At 49.8% G+C, this 15,791-nt stretch overlaps 1 protein-coding gene across 7 annotated transcripts in view; it reads right to left on the reverse strand.

Annotated features, from left to right (window-relative positions):
• The window catches only part of PIP5K1C (phosphatidylinositol-4-phosphate 5-kinase type 1 gamma), a 46,687-nt gene that overhangs the window by 19,793 nt on the left and 11,103 nt on the right, over nucleotides 1-15,791 (reverse strand). For all 7 annotated transcript variants that reach the window (XR_015707324.1, XR_015707326.1, XR_015707325.1 and 4 more), the window contains exon 2: nucleotides 1,944-1,975. Coding sequence is in view for 3 of the 7 variants with exons in the window: in XM_087769411.1 (XP_087625537.1) it covers nucleotides 1,944-1,975 (32 nt within the window). In the remaining 4 variants the exon portion in view is untranslated. The remainder of the gene's footprint in view (nucleotides 1-1,943; nucleotides 1,976-15,791) is intronic.

Consider the following 15,791-nt stretch of genomic DNA (forward strand, 5'->3'; position numbering starts at 1 on the left):
ATTCTTAAAAATCCCATGCCCTCGGGTGTCATACCAATACCTTGCGCTTCACTGGAGAAGTAAGAGACGGATAACGGGGACACCACCACCCCACTCCTGTGTTCACATGGAGATAATCCATTTAAGCGAGATCGCATTTGTCTGCAATTCAAAGGATGAGCCCACAAGGCACTAATAGCTCTGCCTGAAGTTTTGCAAAGAGTTTAGGGAAACACTAAAGGACTGCCAGCACTTAAGAGTGAGAACGAACCTACTCCTATCCCATTTTCCTCCTCTTCTACCTCTGAGTCTGCCTGGGCCTTTTTTTGCTGATCCAGGAGGGAGCAGATTGCGGCCGTACGCTTTAACGAGCCAACACAATTTTGTTTGGTGAAGTCTGATACAGCTCCTTTTGCAACCCCAAGCATAAGGCCTCTGTGCCCTGCCACGGGACAACGCTTCCCCGACTCCCCAGCTCTCCCACCACCCCAGCAGATTGTGGACCCCAGCCAGTGGCTAAAACTGCCGGTGAGCCGCCAGCCACATCTGGGGGGTCGTTACATTAAAGAACAGCCGGGCTTTGGATGTTCCTTTAAGCAGCGTGCAGAGAGATCCAAGGTCGCTTCCCAAGTGACAATATGATATCACTGTCTCTCTCAAGTGCCGCACAGACCCATCTCTCAGAACTGATGTCTACAGCAGACAATGTATAATTTTGTTCAGACTACAGAAGTTCTTTGTGTTTTAGCTTTTAATCAAGAGCTTGCAGCTATTTCTGGTCAAACTGCTTGTACTTCTAGTACTAAGGGGCAGTCTGATTTCTCCTTCAAAAAAAAAAAAAAAAATCTTATTTCCTACTCTGTTTTAAACATTTAGCAGAGCCAGGCTTGCTTCCGAGTACTCCTCCAAGCAGTTGTGATTAGCAGGACAGCTTATCCTTTCCTTGCAGCTTCTCACCAACAAGCTGGATCCTATTACACGCAAGCTCAAGCTGTACGGTCCTGCCTCGCCACGTGGCTCATCATCATCCCCTCAAAGTGATTAACAGACACAGGTATTGGTTAAGAGACTGCCATCATATGAAATGCAGTAACAAAAGTCTTTTTCACAGTCTCTTGCTCTACCTGTGACTGTGTTTCCAGGGCAAGAAGAAGTGGGAGTATTTGTGCATTGAACAAAGCAATCAACTTTCACAGAAGTTGAGCTTCCTACTATGCATATTTCTGGGGAGGCAAAAAGAATCAAGCATCACATCCCTGGCAGCTTTATGGGAAGATTTTGCTATTCATGTATACAAATGCTCCTCAACCCAGGTGAATAATGTAACGGGGTATGCCAGAAAGTTAGATTGAATAAAAATCATTTGAACATGGTGCCCTAAACCAAGAGTGTGGGCTTCAGGGAACAGCTTTCAGGCACAGATCCTCCTACTAGATTCCCTGCTGCCAACTGTGAAGAGTTTTGCTCCAGAAGGTAACAGTGATTCAGCAACCTGCGACCTGGATTACGTGTGAGAGAAGATCAGTCCCTTGAGATGTTCCCCTGTTTTATGGCTTCACATATTACAGGCTCCTTGACTCGCTCCCAGGAGCGGGTGAGACCCAACACAGAGCCCTGGAGATGCCCAGTACACAGATTCTCCATTTATCACCTTCAGGTTCTGGTGTGGAAGACGTGCCATCAGCCATTTACTTACGGGTATCATGGATCACGCAGCTACAATTGGCCACGCGGTGGGCATAAGCCCTTCACATCCCCTCCATGACCGTGGTGATGCCAACACAGGGACTCCAGAGACCTGCCACTAATTTTCTTTCTCCCAAATAACAGATATCGGATTTTCAGTAATTTTAAATGTATTTTGGAATCCAGATTCGCTAAAAAAAGGCAGACAAGTGTTTTCTAGAGCTCTGTGTACTCATTTCTCAAGATGGGATTTTCAAGGCCAGCTTTACATGTCTCACCTCGGTGATGGCTGCCTTCTTTGGTGCCAGACCTGAGGAGAGAAGGGAAGAGCATCAGTAAAAGTAGGGACATCAGAAAAAAAAAAAAACAAAACAAAAAAAAACAAAAAAAAATACCACCGAGAAAATAGCCTAATGCTTTGTTTTTCAAGCAAGCTGGAAAGCCTTTAAAAGCAGCTGGTTTCGTTCAGTCTTCGGTTTCACTAGTGCAGGAGTCTGAAGTTATAGGGGTCACCCAAACAATTTCATATTCAGAAGCACAAAGATGCACAATTTTTCCTACCGATAATGTTTCCTAGAGGCTTCAGTAGAGAGAGTTCTTGTAAATCCCTGCTGCACCGTAAGTAATAGGTCCGCACTACACTGAAGAGTCGGTTACATACAGAAGCCCGGAGAGACGCTTATGAAGCTGCTTTCCAGCCACTCAGAAGGCACTTGACAAACTATATTGATAATTGAATCTATTTATAGAATCCAATGTCCAAATATATCGTGAAAATGAATGCATCATTTATCTCTACCACTGCCTTTGGGAGAAGCCACCATTACTCCATTACAGTGAACGGTAAGAAATTAGGATTTTGCCTAAAGCTTTCAGATATATAATCAGAGTTGGAAACACAGGCCCAAACCCTCCTCTAACATGAGGCCACCTTTCCATTTCCTAGCACGAGCCCAAGTTTGCAAGGAGCTCCTTATTTTCAGGCAACAGTGCCGAGAGGCTTCCTGCTGCCCGCCCCGCGAGGTGCTCGCTGACCGGCCGAGAGCCTCGCGCGTGGGACCACAGCTTCCAGCCCAGCTGACTCCGGAGAACCACCGTGAACCAGGATCAAGAGCTGCTTAAGAGGAGCTGGCCACCCCATGCCAGCAGCACAACGTCCCCTGCCAAGGCAGCTCCCCAGCCTCCCCCAACCACCTCTGCATCCAGAGCCCAGTTATTAGGAGAGAAGCCGGCTTGCAAAGAACGCGAACCCAAGCGATAGATTCAAGGCCATCTGCTTCCAGGTACGAGTCTGCTGCTCCCTGCTCCTGTCTGAAGTGTTCCCACAAGCACGGATCATTGAGCAACCCAGAATCCTTCAGGAAGGGCTTAATTTCGCAAGAGACCATCGAGCAGAGCTTGAGAGTTTTGGCTGTGCAGAAGAAAGGCTCTGCCAAGCCCATAACTTTTCCCCACGTGAGGGCAACGGGTGGATTACACAACCGCCTGCCGGCATGCAAATCCTTTGACTCAAGAGGGACATCTACGCTCGAGCTGGGGAGGTGGTCCCTCTCCAGGGGGAGCGGGAGATGTCCAGCCCTCGCAGCTGGAGAGCAGGAAAAGCCCCAGAGGATCCAGCCCAATGTGCTGCTGCTTCAGCATCTCCCCCATTTGGCCGAGGAGGAATTACGATGGTTTAAGTGGGTAACTGCCCAACCTCCTCAAATACAAGCGATGCTTCAGGGCTTGCTTCAAAAGGAGCCTGAGCAAGAGGTTGGGCATAACAGGAGCGCAATGCTCTGCAGATGACAATAGCGCTAGGAAAGCGCATGATTCAGTTATATCAGGAAATATTTCACACCTTGGGAAGCAAGAAGACAGCAAACCCAACAAAAAACCCTCGGTGGTCACAGGGGAGATGAAATTGCTCTTGATCAGAAGCGCTGAGGTTCTCTCACCATCCGGTCTCAGCAAACTGGGGATCCCCTGGTGCAAAACGGGTCTTGCCAATGTGGCGTTTTGAATTGTCTGCAATGCAACCCCCCCGCCCGACAGCTTGGCCTGCGCTTGCAAAGCCAGAGAGGCACGGGAAGATTCACTTCTTGTTGTTGTTTTGCTTTAAATCGTGCTCTTACTGCCCCAAGTTTCACATCAGGAACGGAATCACAGGACTGCAGCCAAGGTATGAAATCCTGCTCCCTCCGTGCAAGCCGCACCGCATAATCCCATCTCAAAGAGGAGGACGGGAGGCGAGCAGAGCAGGAACCCCTCACTGGTGCGGAGCAGCTGCCCTCCATTGCTCACCGGCGTCGCCCATCCCTCAGCCAAGGGGCCGTTGCTGCACATGATGGCCAACGCAAGACCCCATCGCTCCCTCCAGCTCTTTGGGACTGCACCAGCCCACAGCTCCGAGGGCCACCGCCAGCTCAAACTCCACATCAGTTTTTGTGCCGAAAAATTAGTTCTTTGGCCTAAGACAACACAATTTTATGATCGCTCAACAAAGCCCTGCAACGGCCAGGGGAGCAGGAGATATGGCACTGGGCAAGCATTTGGCTAACAAATTTTCAGGGTGCGAGCTGGAGCAGTGACTCAAGGCCACAGAGGAACCCAAAGGGGCAAATGCTGCTCCATGTTGAACACTGGAAATGGCTGGGAACACAGCGCGCCCAAGAGGACCCTGGGCCAGGGAGGCTACGCTCTCCCTGCCACGGCTGAGACCGCTCTGCGACTGCACTAATCTCTTTCCTGCACTTTGTCACAATTCCAGAGCAGGAGATTATCTTTAATTTTGTGATAATTACCACAAGCTGCTTTCATTCCCAGCTTTTAAGTGTCTGCTGCTGTACACGTACCAAATGTGGAATCAACACCAACCGCCCAACCGAAGGAAAGGTATCAGAGGCGAGGAACTGTGGATCTCCAGGAGAAATGATGCTTCAGGTGGACAAGAGCATCACCAGCAAACCTGCCCCCCCCTCCCCAATATCAGCTTTATAAAATCAACTTGTCTAGGCAGAAAACGAAAAAAAAAATCTTCCACTAGCTACTCAGTGCATGGCACTCGGCTGTGCTCATCTCAAACAAGCTGACAGATGGCCTTGCAAAAACTGATTTAACTCCAGCTTCGGGGGTTACACAGCCACGAGAGACAGCACGCGGGTTTGGGGGGAACAGGAGCTCTGCCGCAGAAAGTTTCAACACTTAACAAGCTAATTGAAATGATTCTTATCGGATTTGGTGCAGCTTAGTGAGGGTGTATTCAGAAACACGACAAGCGGTGCTGGAAGGGGAACCCTGGGATGAAACCCCAGCTTTCTGCCCTGCCTCCAGCTCATGCCTGGGTTTTGCAGCACGCTTCATGCACGCTTGACCTGCTGCCTTCAGCTCCTCCTCTTCTCATCTGTGCGCGGCTTTGAGTCGACCCCATCCCAACGCTTGAGCTCCTCCGGAGCCTCGGAAATGAATGCTTCGGTTGTAGCATCCAGCAATTCTCATCTCTGATTTCACATCTGCTTTTTTCATATGCCTCTCTATTCACATCCACAGCCGCCTTGTCCATCCCTGCCACGACGCTGACGCCCCGCAGGACGGGGATGAATTTGCTCCTGGAAGCCCTCTGCACATTTACTGGCCAACACAGAAAAGGACTCTCGAGTTTTAGCTCTACTGCGCCAGAGGAGCGTAAACCTACGCGAGATGAGATAACCCATTTCTCCTCTTACATGACATATTGCGTCAACAAATTGGTGTTCAGACCTTTTTAGGCCCCTCACCCCCCATTTACGTGCGCTCGATCGCTCGCTCCCAGCGAGCGATCATCGTTACCAGGTTCGTCGGCCTCATCGCTGCATCTGGACTCGCAAAATGGCGCAGGGTTGGGATGGGAGCAGCTCCCTCGGCTTCTCCAGCCCACAGCCTCTCTAGATGCTGTCATCGGGGAAATGCAAGTGATGTCAGAAGTTAAGAAGTTTTAAAAAAGAAAAAAAAAATAATCATCAAATCTTTGGGCTTAAAAGCAAATTTCATGAAATCCAGAAAATATTGCCCTTGCTGTCCACAACTTGAACTCATTCTAAGTTAAAAACGTGGGTATCAAGTTTCATTTAGGTGCAGAGAATAAATTTTAAAATCTAATCAAGAACAAAAAAAAAAAAAGAAGTCACTCGGATCTCTCAAAAGCAGCTAAGGCAAGCTGAGTAGCAACCCCCTTCGCTATAAACCCAGACAGAACCACAGCAGGCTTCCATCCACTGAAAAAGGATTTCTTAAGAAAGTTTACAAATATCCAGCAGAAGCCTGGTTTCAGACCTAATAAAGAACTCTTCTTTATAAGACAGATGTATACACACACGCATATGTGTTTATAAATTACAAGTACTTGATGCTTTATGGTGCTCTAGAGAAGTCAAAGCAAATTTGACTAGATTTATCTGGACTCCTTCCTCCAGTCAGAGATGCTGCTGCATCTTTAATAAAAGCTTCACTTTAATAAAGTGTTTACCAGGAGCTATACAATGTGACTGCAACTAAAAATACATTAGAATATAAACACCAGGTAAGCTCTTCAGCTGGAGGCTGTACCAGCGCGACCCCTCCAAAAACGCAACGCGCTGGAGACTTGCAATCTGCCGCTCGCTCTCAACCGGGGCAGCAGCGATTGCAATCCAACACCGTACAGTTCCCCAAAAGCGCTGGACCAGCAGTTTATATTTGTTGTTGGTGGGGTTTTTTTTTAATTTGTTCTTTGTTTTTAAACGACTGAGCTGACAGCAGCCTTTGCAAAATTGATATTTATTACTAAGGCAGCCTCATCGGCTAGAAAGCTGTGACATTCTGACGAGTCACACACGCACCGAAGGAGGCCTGCATCTCATTTTACACTTATTTGAGTGAGAACAAGACAACGTGGCACACCCGAGCAACCCATTTAGACGACAAGAGGAGGTGAAGACTGCAACCACGCCGCTACGATTTATTGTTCGATCAGACCGCTCTAAACGCAGCCCCGTCTGGTCAACGCATGACGTGCAAAAGCATTAAGAAACAGAGCGCTAAGGCACGAGCTGTGAAAGTTAAAGGCTGTACTCATGTAGCAGATGCATTGCAGTCGAAATACAGAGAGAAAGGCTGGAAATGAAACGTATCCATCAAAAGAGAGAGCTGTTACTTCCCAGAAGGGACTGCTGATAAAAAGAAATTAAAGTTTTTTGGGGGGGGCAATTCGGAGAAGATGCCAGAAAGCACGTCTCAGCTGACGCAGCATCGGAACCAGGGCAGGCAGCCGGCCGGGGCTGCCGGAGGAGCCGGCGCGAGCGTCAGGCCGTATCAGAAGGGAAAGAAAGGCAGAAGGCAACCTCTGAATTTCTTCTCGCACCCGAAACGTGCGGCCTCAGCTCCCAGCACGCAGGACCAGCAGCCCAGGGTGGTCGTTAAAGAGGGGGAGATGCATCAGGGAGCAGAAGCCAGACTCTCAGCAACCTCCTGGAAAAGGCAGCTATTGACAGCCTGCCCTTCCCAGGCATCCAGGGTGACCTACTTCTGAGCATTAAACACATTTTCTTCCCATAAAACAACATGATTTGATTAGGATAAGAAACATCAAGTAAGCCACAATACTCAGTAAAAAGTTTGGGGTTTTTTCCCCCCTTAAATTCAGCATCTCTCAGCAGAAAGCGCTGTAGCCAACTGCTCGGCACCCTGGGCACAGACAGCTGCTTCTGCCGTTGGAGAGCTCGTAGAAATAATAAGGAAATAAAGCAATCTGAGATAAATTCTGCTTGTTCTATAGAACCTACATATAGCTTTGATACGAAAACGTATCTATTTTTCCACGGAGCACTTGCTGACTAAATGAATGATTTTGGGCGTTGTCTACACACAACTCACGCTGGCTGAACACAAACAGCCTAAACTCTCCAGCGGTAGCCGCGTCCAGCCCGGTGCTCCGGCGAGGCTGCTCCATCCCTATGGGCAAGCGCGGCAAAGGGGAGGAGAGCCCTGCCCCGACGCACCTGCAGCGCAGGTAGCTCCACGTTCCTCGGGACGGTTTAGTCACCATCCAAAGTCCAGCAGTTATTTGCGGACAGATAGAAATGGTGGCAGCAGCGGGCAGTACTCAAACTGGACTACCAGGAGCAGCCAGAGATAAGTAATCCCATTTAATCCCACCTTGGCTGCCCCGCTCTCCTCCCTGTCCGCAGCTCCCGCTCACCGCCCACGCCGGCTCCGTGCCTCGTTTTGCCATTTCAAGCACGCAGGAACCACCTCCACTTGGTGGAGGGAAGATGACATTTGCAAACCATGATCTGCTGCACCAACTTTATGTGCCGCACTCTTTTCCCATGCCCTTTGTCTCGTTTATTTGAGCATAAACTCGTTAGGGAAAGGAACAGCATGCCTTGTACAAATTAAGGGAAAGAGCTTAATGTACCGGCTAGGTAGGACGGGGCCTGAGGGCGCTGCTGTGATACCTACTCGATAGCAGTGACACAGCTCACTCCCTCCTTCCCACCCCGGGCAGTATCTATCTACGAGCTCTTCAATTAACCTGGGACCCGCAGTGAGCCCTGCTCCTGGTCCTGCCCCAGCCACCTCTCCAGGTTTCTGCTCGAGGGTTTTGATCCCCAAACCCCAGAAACGCTCTCGCTGCTCCCCTGCCAGCGCTCCCCCAGGGAATCAAGCAATTTAAGCCCTGTATTACACAGCCCAGCTAGGGTCAAAGCAAAGCATCCAGCTTATGGAGCATCACCACTGCAAAGCACTGCCACAAATGGATGATTCTGCAGGAAAGGCACCTACCAGCCTATTTTATTTTTGTTTTTCTGCCTCAGAAATAAATCTATTTATCCCAGCTCAGGAGGCAGGGCAGAAGCTGAAGACGCAGGCGGGGAGTTAACGCATTCCTCCCTCAGCTGCAGGTGCGGGACCGCATCCCGGGTGCAGCCCTCCTCGCGGAGCCACGCTGCTGAGCCAGGACACACCATGCTAAAACGTTTCCTTGACAACTCACCAGAAAAAGCGCTTACAGCACGGAAGCCCAATTACAGCGGGGAACGAGCAGGACAAGACCAGGGAAATGAAATTTAAAAAGATCTGATTTGTTTTCTTGTCTCAGATCAGCTGCGTGTAGGAAAAAAAAAGGACAATTTCGGAGCGCCTAGCCTGAACCGTGTGACACAGCTGACAAAAAAGCAAAACAAAAATCTCATCAAGACGAGCACACAATAGCTGACACCCAGTAGCGGAAAAGGCTGCAGCCATTCGGCTCCACGTTCAACTCTGTAATTATGCAATCCAGTGGGATGCTCATGCGAACATCTGCTAGATGGGAAAGGTGCAGTCTTATCTGAACACAGTGTTCCCGCTCCCTTCCCCGCCGCCGGTCACAGGAGGATTGCGGAGTGGAACAACACACGCTCCCCGGCACGTCCGGAGCGGGCGAGTGCTCTCCCCGCTGCCCACGTCGGCAGCGGAGGCAGAAAGGTGAGACACGTCGCAAGGTCAGGGACCCCGGCAGTGGCATTAGGGACGCCAGCCTCTTCCTAGCCTCCGGCTTCTCTCTTTATTACAACCTACAATTCCAAATCTGTCTACCAGAATCCACAGCAAAGCTTGATTAGGATTAATTAAAGACGGCAAACATCGCAGCAGGAAGCGTAACCTCTCCAGGACAGAGCCAGCTCTCGGCGCCTGTGATGACATCCAGGCACAGCGGCACCACGTTGAAACCACAACGCCAATTTAGAGCGAGGCCATAAAACGCTGAAGGACTTTGAAGTCACATTCCTCACAAACATCCAGAAGAGCCAGAGCAACATCCAGTTTCCACCTTACCTGATAAATAGCTCAGGAGTAGGATAAGCCTCTCATCCCCTACTAGAGGGTCCCAACCCACCGACCCTGCTCACGGGAGCAGCTCCTGGCTGCTGGGAGACCTGCGAGAAGACGGAGAACCTCCTGGTGTCTTTCTAGTCGTATTGCGAAAACATCGGGGACCTGAATGACCCCGGGCAGCCCTTGGGACTCTTTTTGTGTGTTCAGATGGAGTTTTCAGCTGCCAAAAGGCCCCAGAGAGCCGTTTCCCATTCCCAGGTCAGAGAAGCACAAGACAGCCTTGCGAAGGCTGGGTCCAGAATTCACTTCCCTCCTTTGTTTTCTGAGCATCGCTACCTCCCTGCCTGCAGGCTCCTGCCTAGAAGCAGGATTCAGCACTTTTAACGCATGCAGTGTCCTACCTCCGTGCAGGGAAAGGATGCTCAGCTGCCTCCTCCGTCATGCTATTCTCCAAGTGCCACTAACAAAGGGGGAGAAGCTCGAGCTGACTAATCGGAGGTTACACACCGCTTGCCAGAGCCAGAGCAGTTCTTCTGCCCGAAATACCCAGGGTTCGCAGCGTGGCACGGCTCAATGCTTTAGCTGCATGAGGCTTAACGTCAGACCTCAGCACCTTCCGGCCAGGTAGGGATTAGCGCTGCTGGAGGCTCTTCTCCACCATCCAACCTTTGCGAGCTCCCTTTGCAACTCGCCGTCTCTGCAAGGATACCTGCGAGGCCGGTACCAGGCACGGGACAAGGAATCAGTGGCTGGAAAAAGCCACTTCACTGTAGCCAATCCCAAAACTTCTTAAACTGATAAACAGAGCAGGATACTGTTAGTGAGCGGGCAAAACCCCTTTAACTAGAGAGCAGGAGGATGCCTTTGCACATCAGCTTGCTTCCCTTTACAATACTGCTTCTCTGGGTATCCCTCCGAAGGATCTCAGCCTGTCTCGGGAGAGCACTGGCAAGTCAAAGAGAACATTCAAGCTGCTTGTAGGAGCAGCATCGCAGGTACAGAGAGTGCTGGATTGCAAGCTATAGGAGACAGTGACAAACTATCCCCCCCGTTTTCTCTCTCAGCCCTTTCTCGGAGGGTTCTGCAGCTAAACAAAGCTGGCACCTCCAGTCCAGGAGGGATGGGTCAGATTGTTCATTGCTTCCACCATTTAAAAGTGTCTTCCTGTCAACGTTACTTGACAGAGAGCTCACTCCCCTGGCTTGTTCACCATCAAGAATTATTCTCAGACTAAATTACACTGAAACAGAAGAATACAACTCAAGAAAGACGTCCGCCTCCCCAGATTTTCCATTTTCTGACCTTCTAAAAGATGTGTTGAAGTCCAGTTCCTACAGTCACAGCAGGTAAAGAAACCTACCTGAAGTTTCACAATAACCACCTACCACAACACCGGGATATCCAGAAGTTACCACAGCAAGCACAGCTTTAAACCTGTGGGAGCTCAGCATCCCAGCCAACAGCAAACTCCAAAGGGAACAGAGTTGTTTTGTCTGCAGGCCACCCTTCACAAGTCATCCTGAAGATGCACCTGGATTTTTAATGAGTGGGGTATTTCCTGATTTACTTCGTAGCCAAAGCTGCTCGGCTAAATCCTCTAAGATTTAATTCCGCTCTTGCTAATGTCACTTGACAGAGATTTTCCAGGGGTGCTCAAACACTGAAGGCTTGAAAGGGGATTTCAGAACAGGGTTGCGTACAACATGTGTCACTGGATATAAAGTCCTTTTGCTAGGCTGCTGGCACCAGGTTGAGCAAACTCTCCTTCCCGAAATGCTTCCAGGTTGCCACAGGCGCCGCTGACAGCACCGCAACGTGCACACGTACGTACAGATTTGCATCGCAGTGCTGAGGACAAAGCCTGGGTGGGAGAGGAGGTGGGGGACATCTGTAACTTCTACCTGTTTCAAAAACAGATGTAGAGGTGAAAGCATCAGGTTGAATTTCTGGACCTGTTTTTACAGCGTGGTTTTGTGATGCAGCCCCTCAAAGAGCATGCCCTCTACGCAATCCGGACGTAGTTTTCAAGTTGACCAGGTCCCACTAAAAACATGCAGTTAAAAAGACATAAGACATGACAGGAAAAGCGAACCAGTGACACATCTTTGTTCGAGAGATCCTACTTCTGAATAAACCTAAGCTTTTGCTGCTGTAACAGCTAGAAAACCAAGCTCTCCCGCTGCACGCGTGTCTCATCTGAGCTCGTTAGGCACCAAGCTATCAGAGATTTCTTGGCCTCATTCAAAATTAACCACCCCGACTCACATGCGGCAGAAGGCCAGGCCTGGCTGGCGTTTTGCTGCTTCCCATCACCGCGTCCTCTGCCCTCATCACAGCACCCTGCCACCCGCGCTGCCTGCGCCCTCTCCCTGCGCCGGCACCCCAGATTCCCCACAACCCATCCAAACCCTATGGCGAGCCACAGCGAGGGCTAGCCAACTCTTTAGGAGCAAACTCTGCTTAATCCATCCCAGCTACTGCAAATCCTTTCCTCCAGATGGATCCTATCCCTCCCTTGACGTGCCAACACCTCCGCTCTCCCCCAGCCTGCGGGGGCTGGTACCCAGGAGGGGTACCGAGCCTCCAGTCCTCCTCTCCTCCGTCGGGGCTCTGCGAACAAACGTCCCCTGCAGCAGCTCTAGACAGACCACGTACCTGTGTTGTGAGACTGAGGAAGGACCTCTAGAGCAAAACCTACTGCCGCAAGGCTTGGGGGGCTGTAGGTTAAGAATAAATTTAAATTCTTGCTTGCCACCGTGTTCTTTTCCCACCAGCCTCGTTAAGGCCACTTCTGCTTTCTGTGACTAGAGCGTTTCGGTCGGGTGCTCCTGCTCTGCTCTAACAAAGGCACCTGAACAGATGGAACAAAACAAGCCACAGCAGAACAAGCTCAAAGATGTAGCGTGCTGCCAAAAATCATAACTCAAAGTTTCGGCAAGTAGTCTCTTCTCTCCCTGGGTTCCTGGCTGTAGCATGGCAGCTAGTGACTCAGCTATCAGCTGAAAATAAGTTACCCAAAAAATAATTAATTTTTTAAAAACACTTCTAGAGCTCTTAGTAGGAAATACAAACAGGTGAGACATGCATAGATGGCAGGAAGAGATAACCTGGTGCCTATGCCAGGCTACAGGGATGTTTCACTTGCATTATACTGACGGTCATGGGTGGCCTCCTCCACTCCAGGTAACCCTCAGCTGAAGGACAGGCTCTTTCTGGCACAGATCTGCAGCTTGCTCAAAAGCTAGGTCAGTAAAGCAGCTTCTCCAGCCCAGCCTGGAGGATTCTCACTTGGGAGGCTGAGCCAGGCATTTATTGCTTCTATTTAACCCAGTGCAGCTACGTCCATTTATTTACTCATTTGGGAACAAGCTCTGCTCCAGACTCTGTACAGGTACGTGTCCAAACTAAAGATGCAAAAGAACAAAGAGCAAAATCCAAAAGAGCACTTAGGCTCCCGAAGCGCTGCGCGGGCAGAACTGAGGCCCTGGTTACCCTCAGACTCCCGAAGGCACCCTGGGTGCCGGGGACACTTCAGCTTTCTGGCCCTGTTTTCCCACAGGCTGCGCACACGTCAGCCACCAGCCCCTCCGCAAGCAGCAGCGCTGTTTGGGCTTCAGAAGAACGGAGACCCCGGTCATTGCAGAGTTGTGCACCGGGCAAGCGTTGCGCTTACCCTTTGTATCCTGCACTTACACCTGCCCACATGGGACACTGAAGTGGCCAAGGTCTTTCTGAAGCAATTTTGTGGTTTCTAGGATGTGTTTGACAGCAGACTGTTATTAGGTGAAAGAAAACAAGTTGCCGTGGAGCTGAACCAGAGCCAGACCTTTTCCCAGCTTTCCAGAGCCCCCAGCTCTTGGGCCGTGGGTTTCAGAGAAGCCCTGCTTTAATGAAGGGCGTTCATTAAACACAGAAAGCTACACCTGAAGAACATTGGGCGGCAAAGACAAGTGACCGTCTCGGGAAGAGCCCGCTCTGGCTGGCCACGCGGCTCGTACACGTGCAGTGATATTACTGTGTACGCTTGAGGTACAACTGGGAACAACTCCTGGTCACACAGGTCCTAAAAGAGAGTCCTGAACCATGAACAACTTAACCCCTGAGCCGTTCTCAGGGCTTTATTCAACACCTGCCCGATACAAGGAAAAACTGGGGATGCCCTAGGAAGAACAGGTATAGAATAAAGTAATTCAAAGATAGCAGCATTGAGTGAACTTCAGTCCAGCATTTCTGAACTGCATAGAAGAATCTCACAGGATCTTTAATACCATTTGCCAAGACTTTAATAAAACCAGAAATGAAGTAGTTCCCCTGAACCGTAACACTGCAAGGCTGGATCAGCCAAACGCACATGGCTGCTGACTTGTGAAGGAGTGGGGGACAGCACAACCTGCTCCTGCATCTGGGGAGAAACAGAAACCACAGCCAGGCACGCAAACGTCGTACGTTCAACTCTGAAAAGCATCTCCAGGAGGACAACTCAGCCTCTCGCTCAGGCTTTCCCTCCCGGCTCAGCCGGTAGCTGCCGCCTCTGTTTTATGATGGCGGTGCGCGTTGTGGGGTTGGAGGGAGAGAGGCAGAAGCGTGCGGTAACGCTGGCCAACAGCTACGTGACGGCTCTCGATGGGCAATGTAAGGTACACGGGGCTGACATGGGAAGTCCCATGGCTTAAACTCTACCTTTCCTGGCTCCCAAGCCAGCAATCTTCTTCCAGGCCAGATGGCTCAAGCCTATCGATCTGTACCCACCACGCAGCGGGATTCCTCCGCTCTCACCAGCGAGGCCAGGCAGATTTTAATGGGCGCGTTATTTTTACAAAGCACAGCAAAATGGAAGGCTTGGAGCAGTCAGGTGCCCGCGGCTTTCCATGGGAAGAGAAAAAGGCAGGTCTGATGAAACAGAACCATCCTGCAAATAATGCAACGCCATTTAAGGATGGACCCGACCGAGCTCTGAAGTTTTGGATGGGGCAATGCTTCTTGGCTTCCTCTTCACCAAAACAAGCGCGTTGGTTTTGCCGGAACTTAAAGGCCAGCCACAAGGCAAAGAACGTTTGGAGACCATTACCTTGGCAAGTCAAAGCAACCAAAAGCAGGAGCTCTAATAGAAAACATTAAGTAACAGGCAGCACTTGGCACTTCTGCCTGTAATATATTCCTTTTTCCTTTAGATGAACAGCTGCCATTCAGGTGCATCTTATCCCTCCCACAGGCCTTGGATTAAGTCCACCTCACCCTCACAGATTACATTGGTTTTCACCCCAAAACTTGCATTTAAATTTCATTTCTTCAGATACGGTAAAAACCCACCTCGTTCCTGGAGGTCACAGTTTGCTCTTCATGCTGGTCACTTCCAGCCTTCCTGCCCTCCTAGTTTTCAGTTTAGAAAAAAAGATTCAAAATAAAACCAATCTGTGTGGTTTAAAACCTAGGAGTCAGGGAAGCCACAGCATCTCTCTGAGATCGGTTATAAACCTTAAATCTCAACACCTCGTGGAAGCTCATGCGTTGCCATCCTACCAATACAAAACCAGAGCCTACATGTATTAAATGAAGTTCCTCCCAAATTACCACGTTCCTCGCAGCTGACGGAGTCCTGACAAGCAGTCCACTGCCAGCATTTCATCTCAGGAGGGTCTTCAATTTAACACCACCCCACATCGGCCAGCTCTGCGCATCTGGTATACGACGGGCAACCCGGTTTATTATACCAAAGTGCAACAGATAAGGCGATTGCTGCCTTTAACTGAAATATAACTGTTTTGTCTGACCAAGTACACGGTCTTTGCTTCATTTTAAAGACAGACCCACGTTTATCAGGAGTTCGAGGCTCTCTGCAAGGCAGCCGCAGCGGAGATTGCAATGATACGCAGGAAATGCACGGGGCCGGTCCACGCAGAAGCCGCAGAAGCGATGAGCAGTTTCAGGATGTTCGCTCCCTCAGTTTCTCATTTTCTTTAATAAGCATTTTCTGGCATTACCAGTCTAGAAGCCTCCTGCTCAAAAGAGCGTCCTAGATAGTTAATCCACCAGTGACTCCTACTTAATACCAAAGTGAAAACAAACATCCAACCCTCCGAGACTAATGTGGAGAAACACTATGTCATCACTTCTCTTCCATCAAAATTAATTTAAGCCTGAAGAGATGCCGGTTTGAGAGGAAGTATCCCGGAATGAAAAAAAGCCGGTATGCATATCAAAAGCTACAAAATGCAGCGCAATATGCACCCCCTAGAAAAACTTAATTATCTTGTAACATAAGTTTGCTTAATTTACTACTTTTTTTTCCTGTAATGCTAAGGCAATTGTTA

Source organism: Nipponia nippon, unplaced genomic scaffold, assembly GCF_047370975.1.
Source record: "Nipponia nippon isolate SJK-2023a ecotype South Korea unplaced genomic scaffold, ASM4737097v1 scaffold_31, whole genome shotgun sequence".
Taxonomy (NCBI): Eukaryota; Metazoa; Chordata; class Aves; order Pelecaniformes; family Threskiornithidae; genus Nipponia; species Nipponia nippon.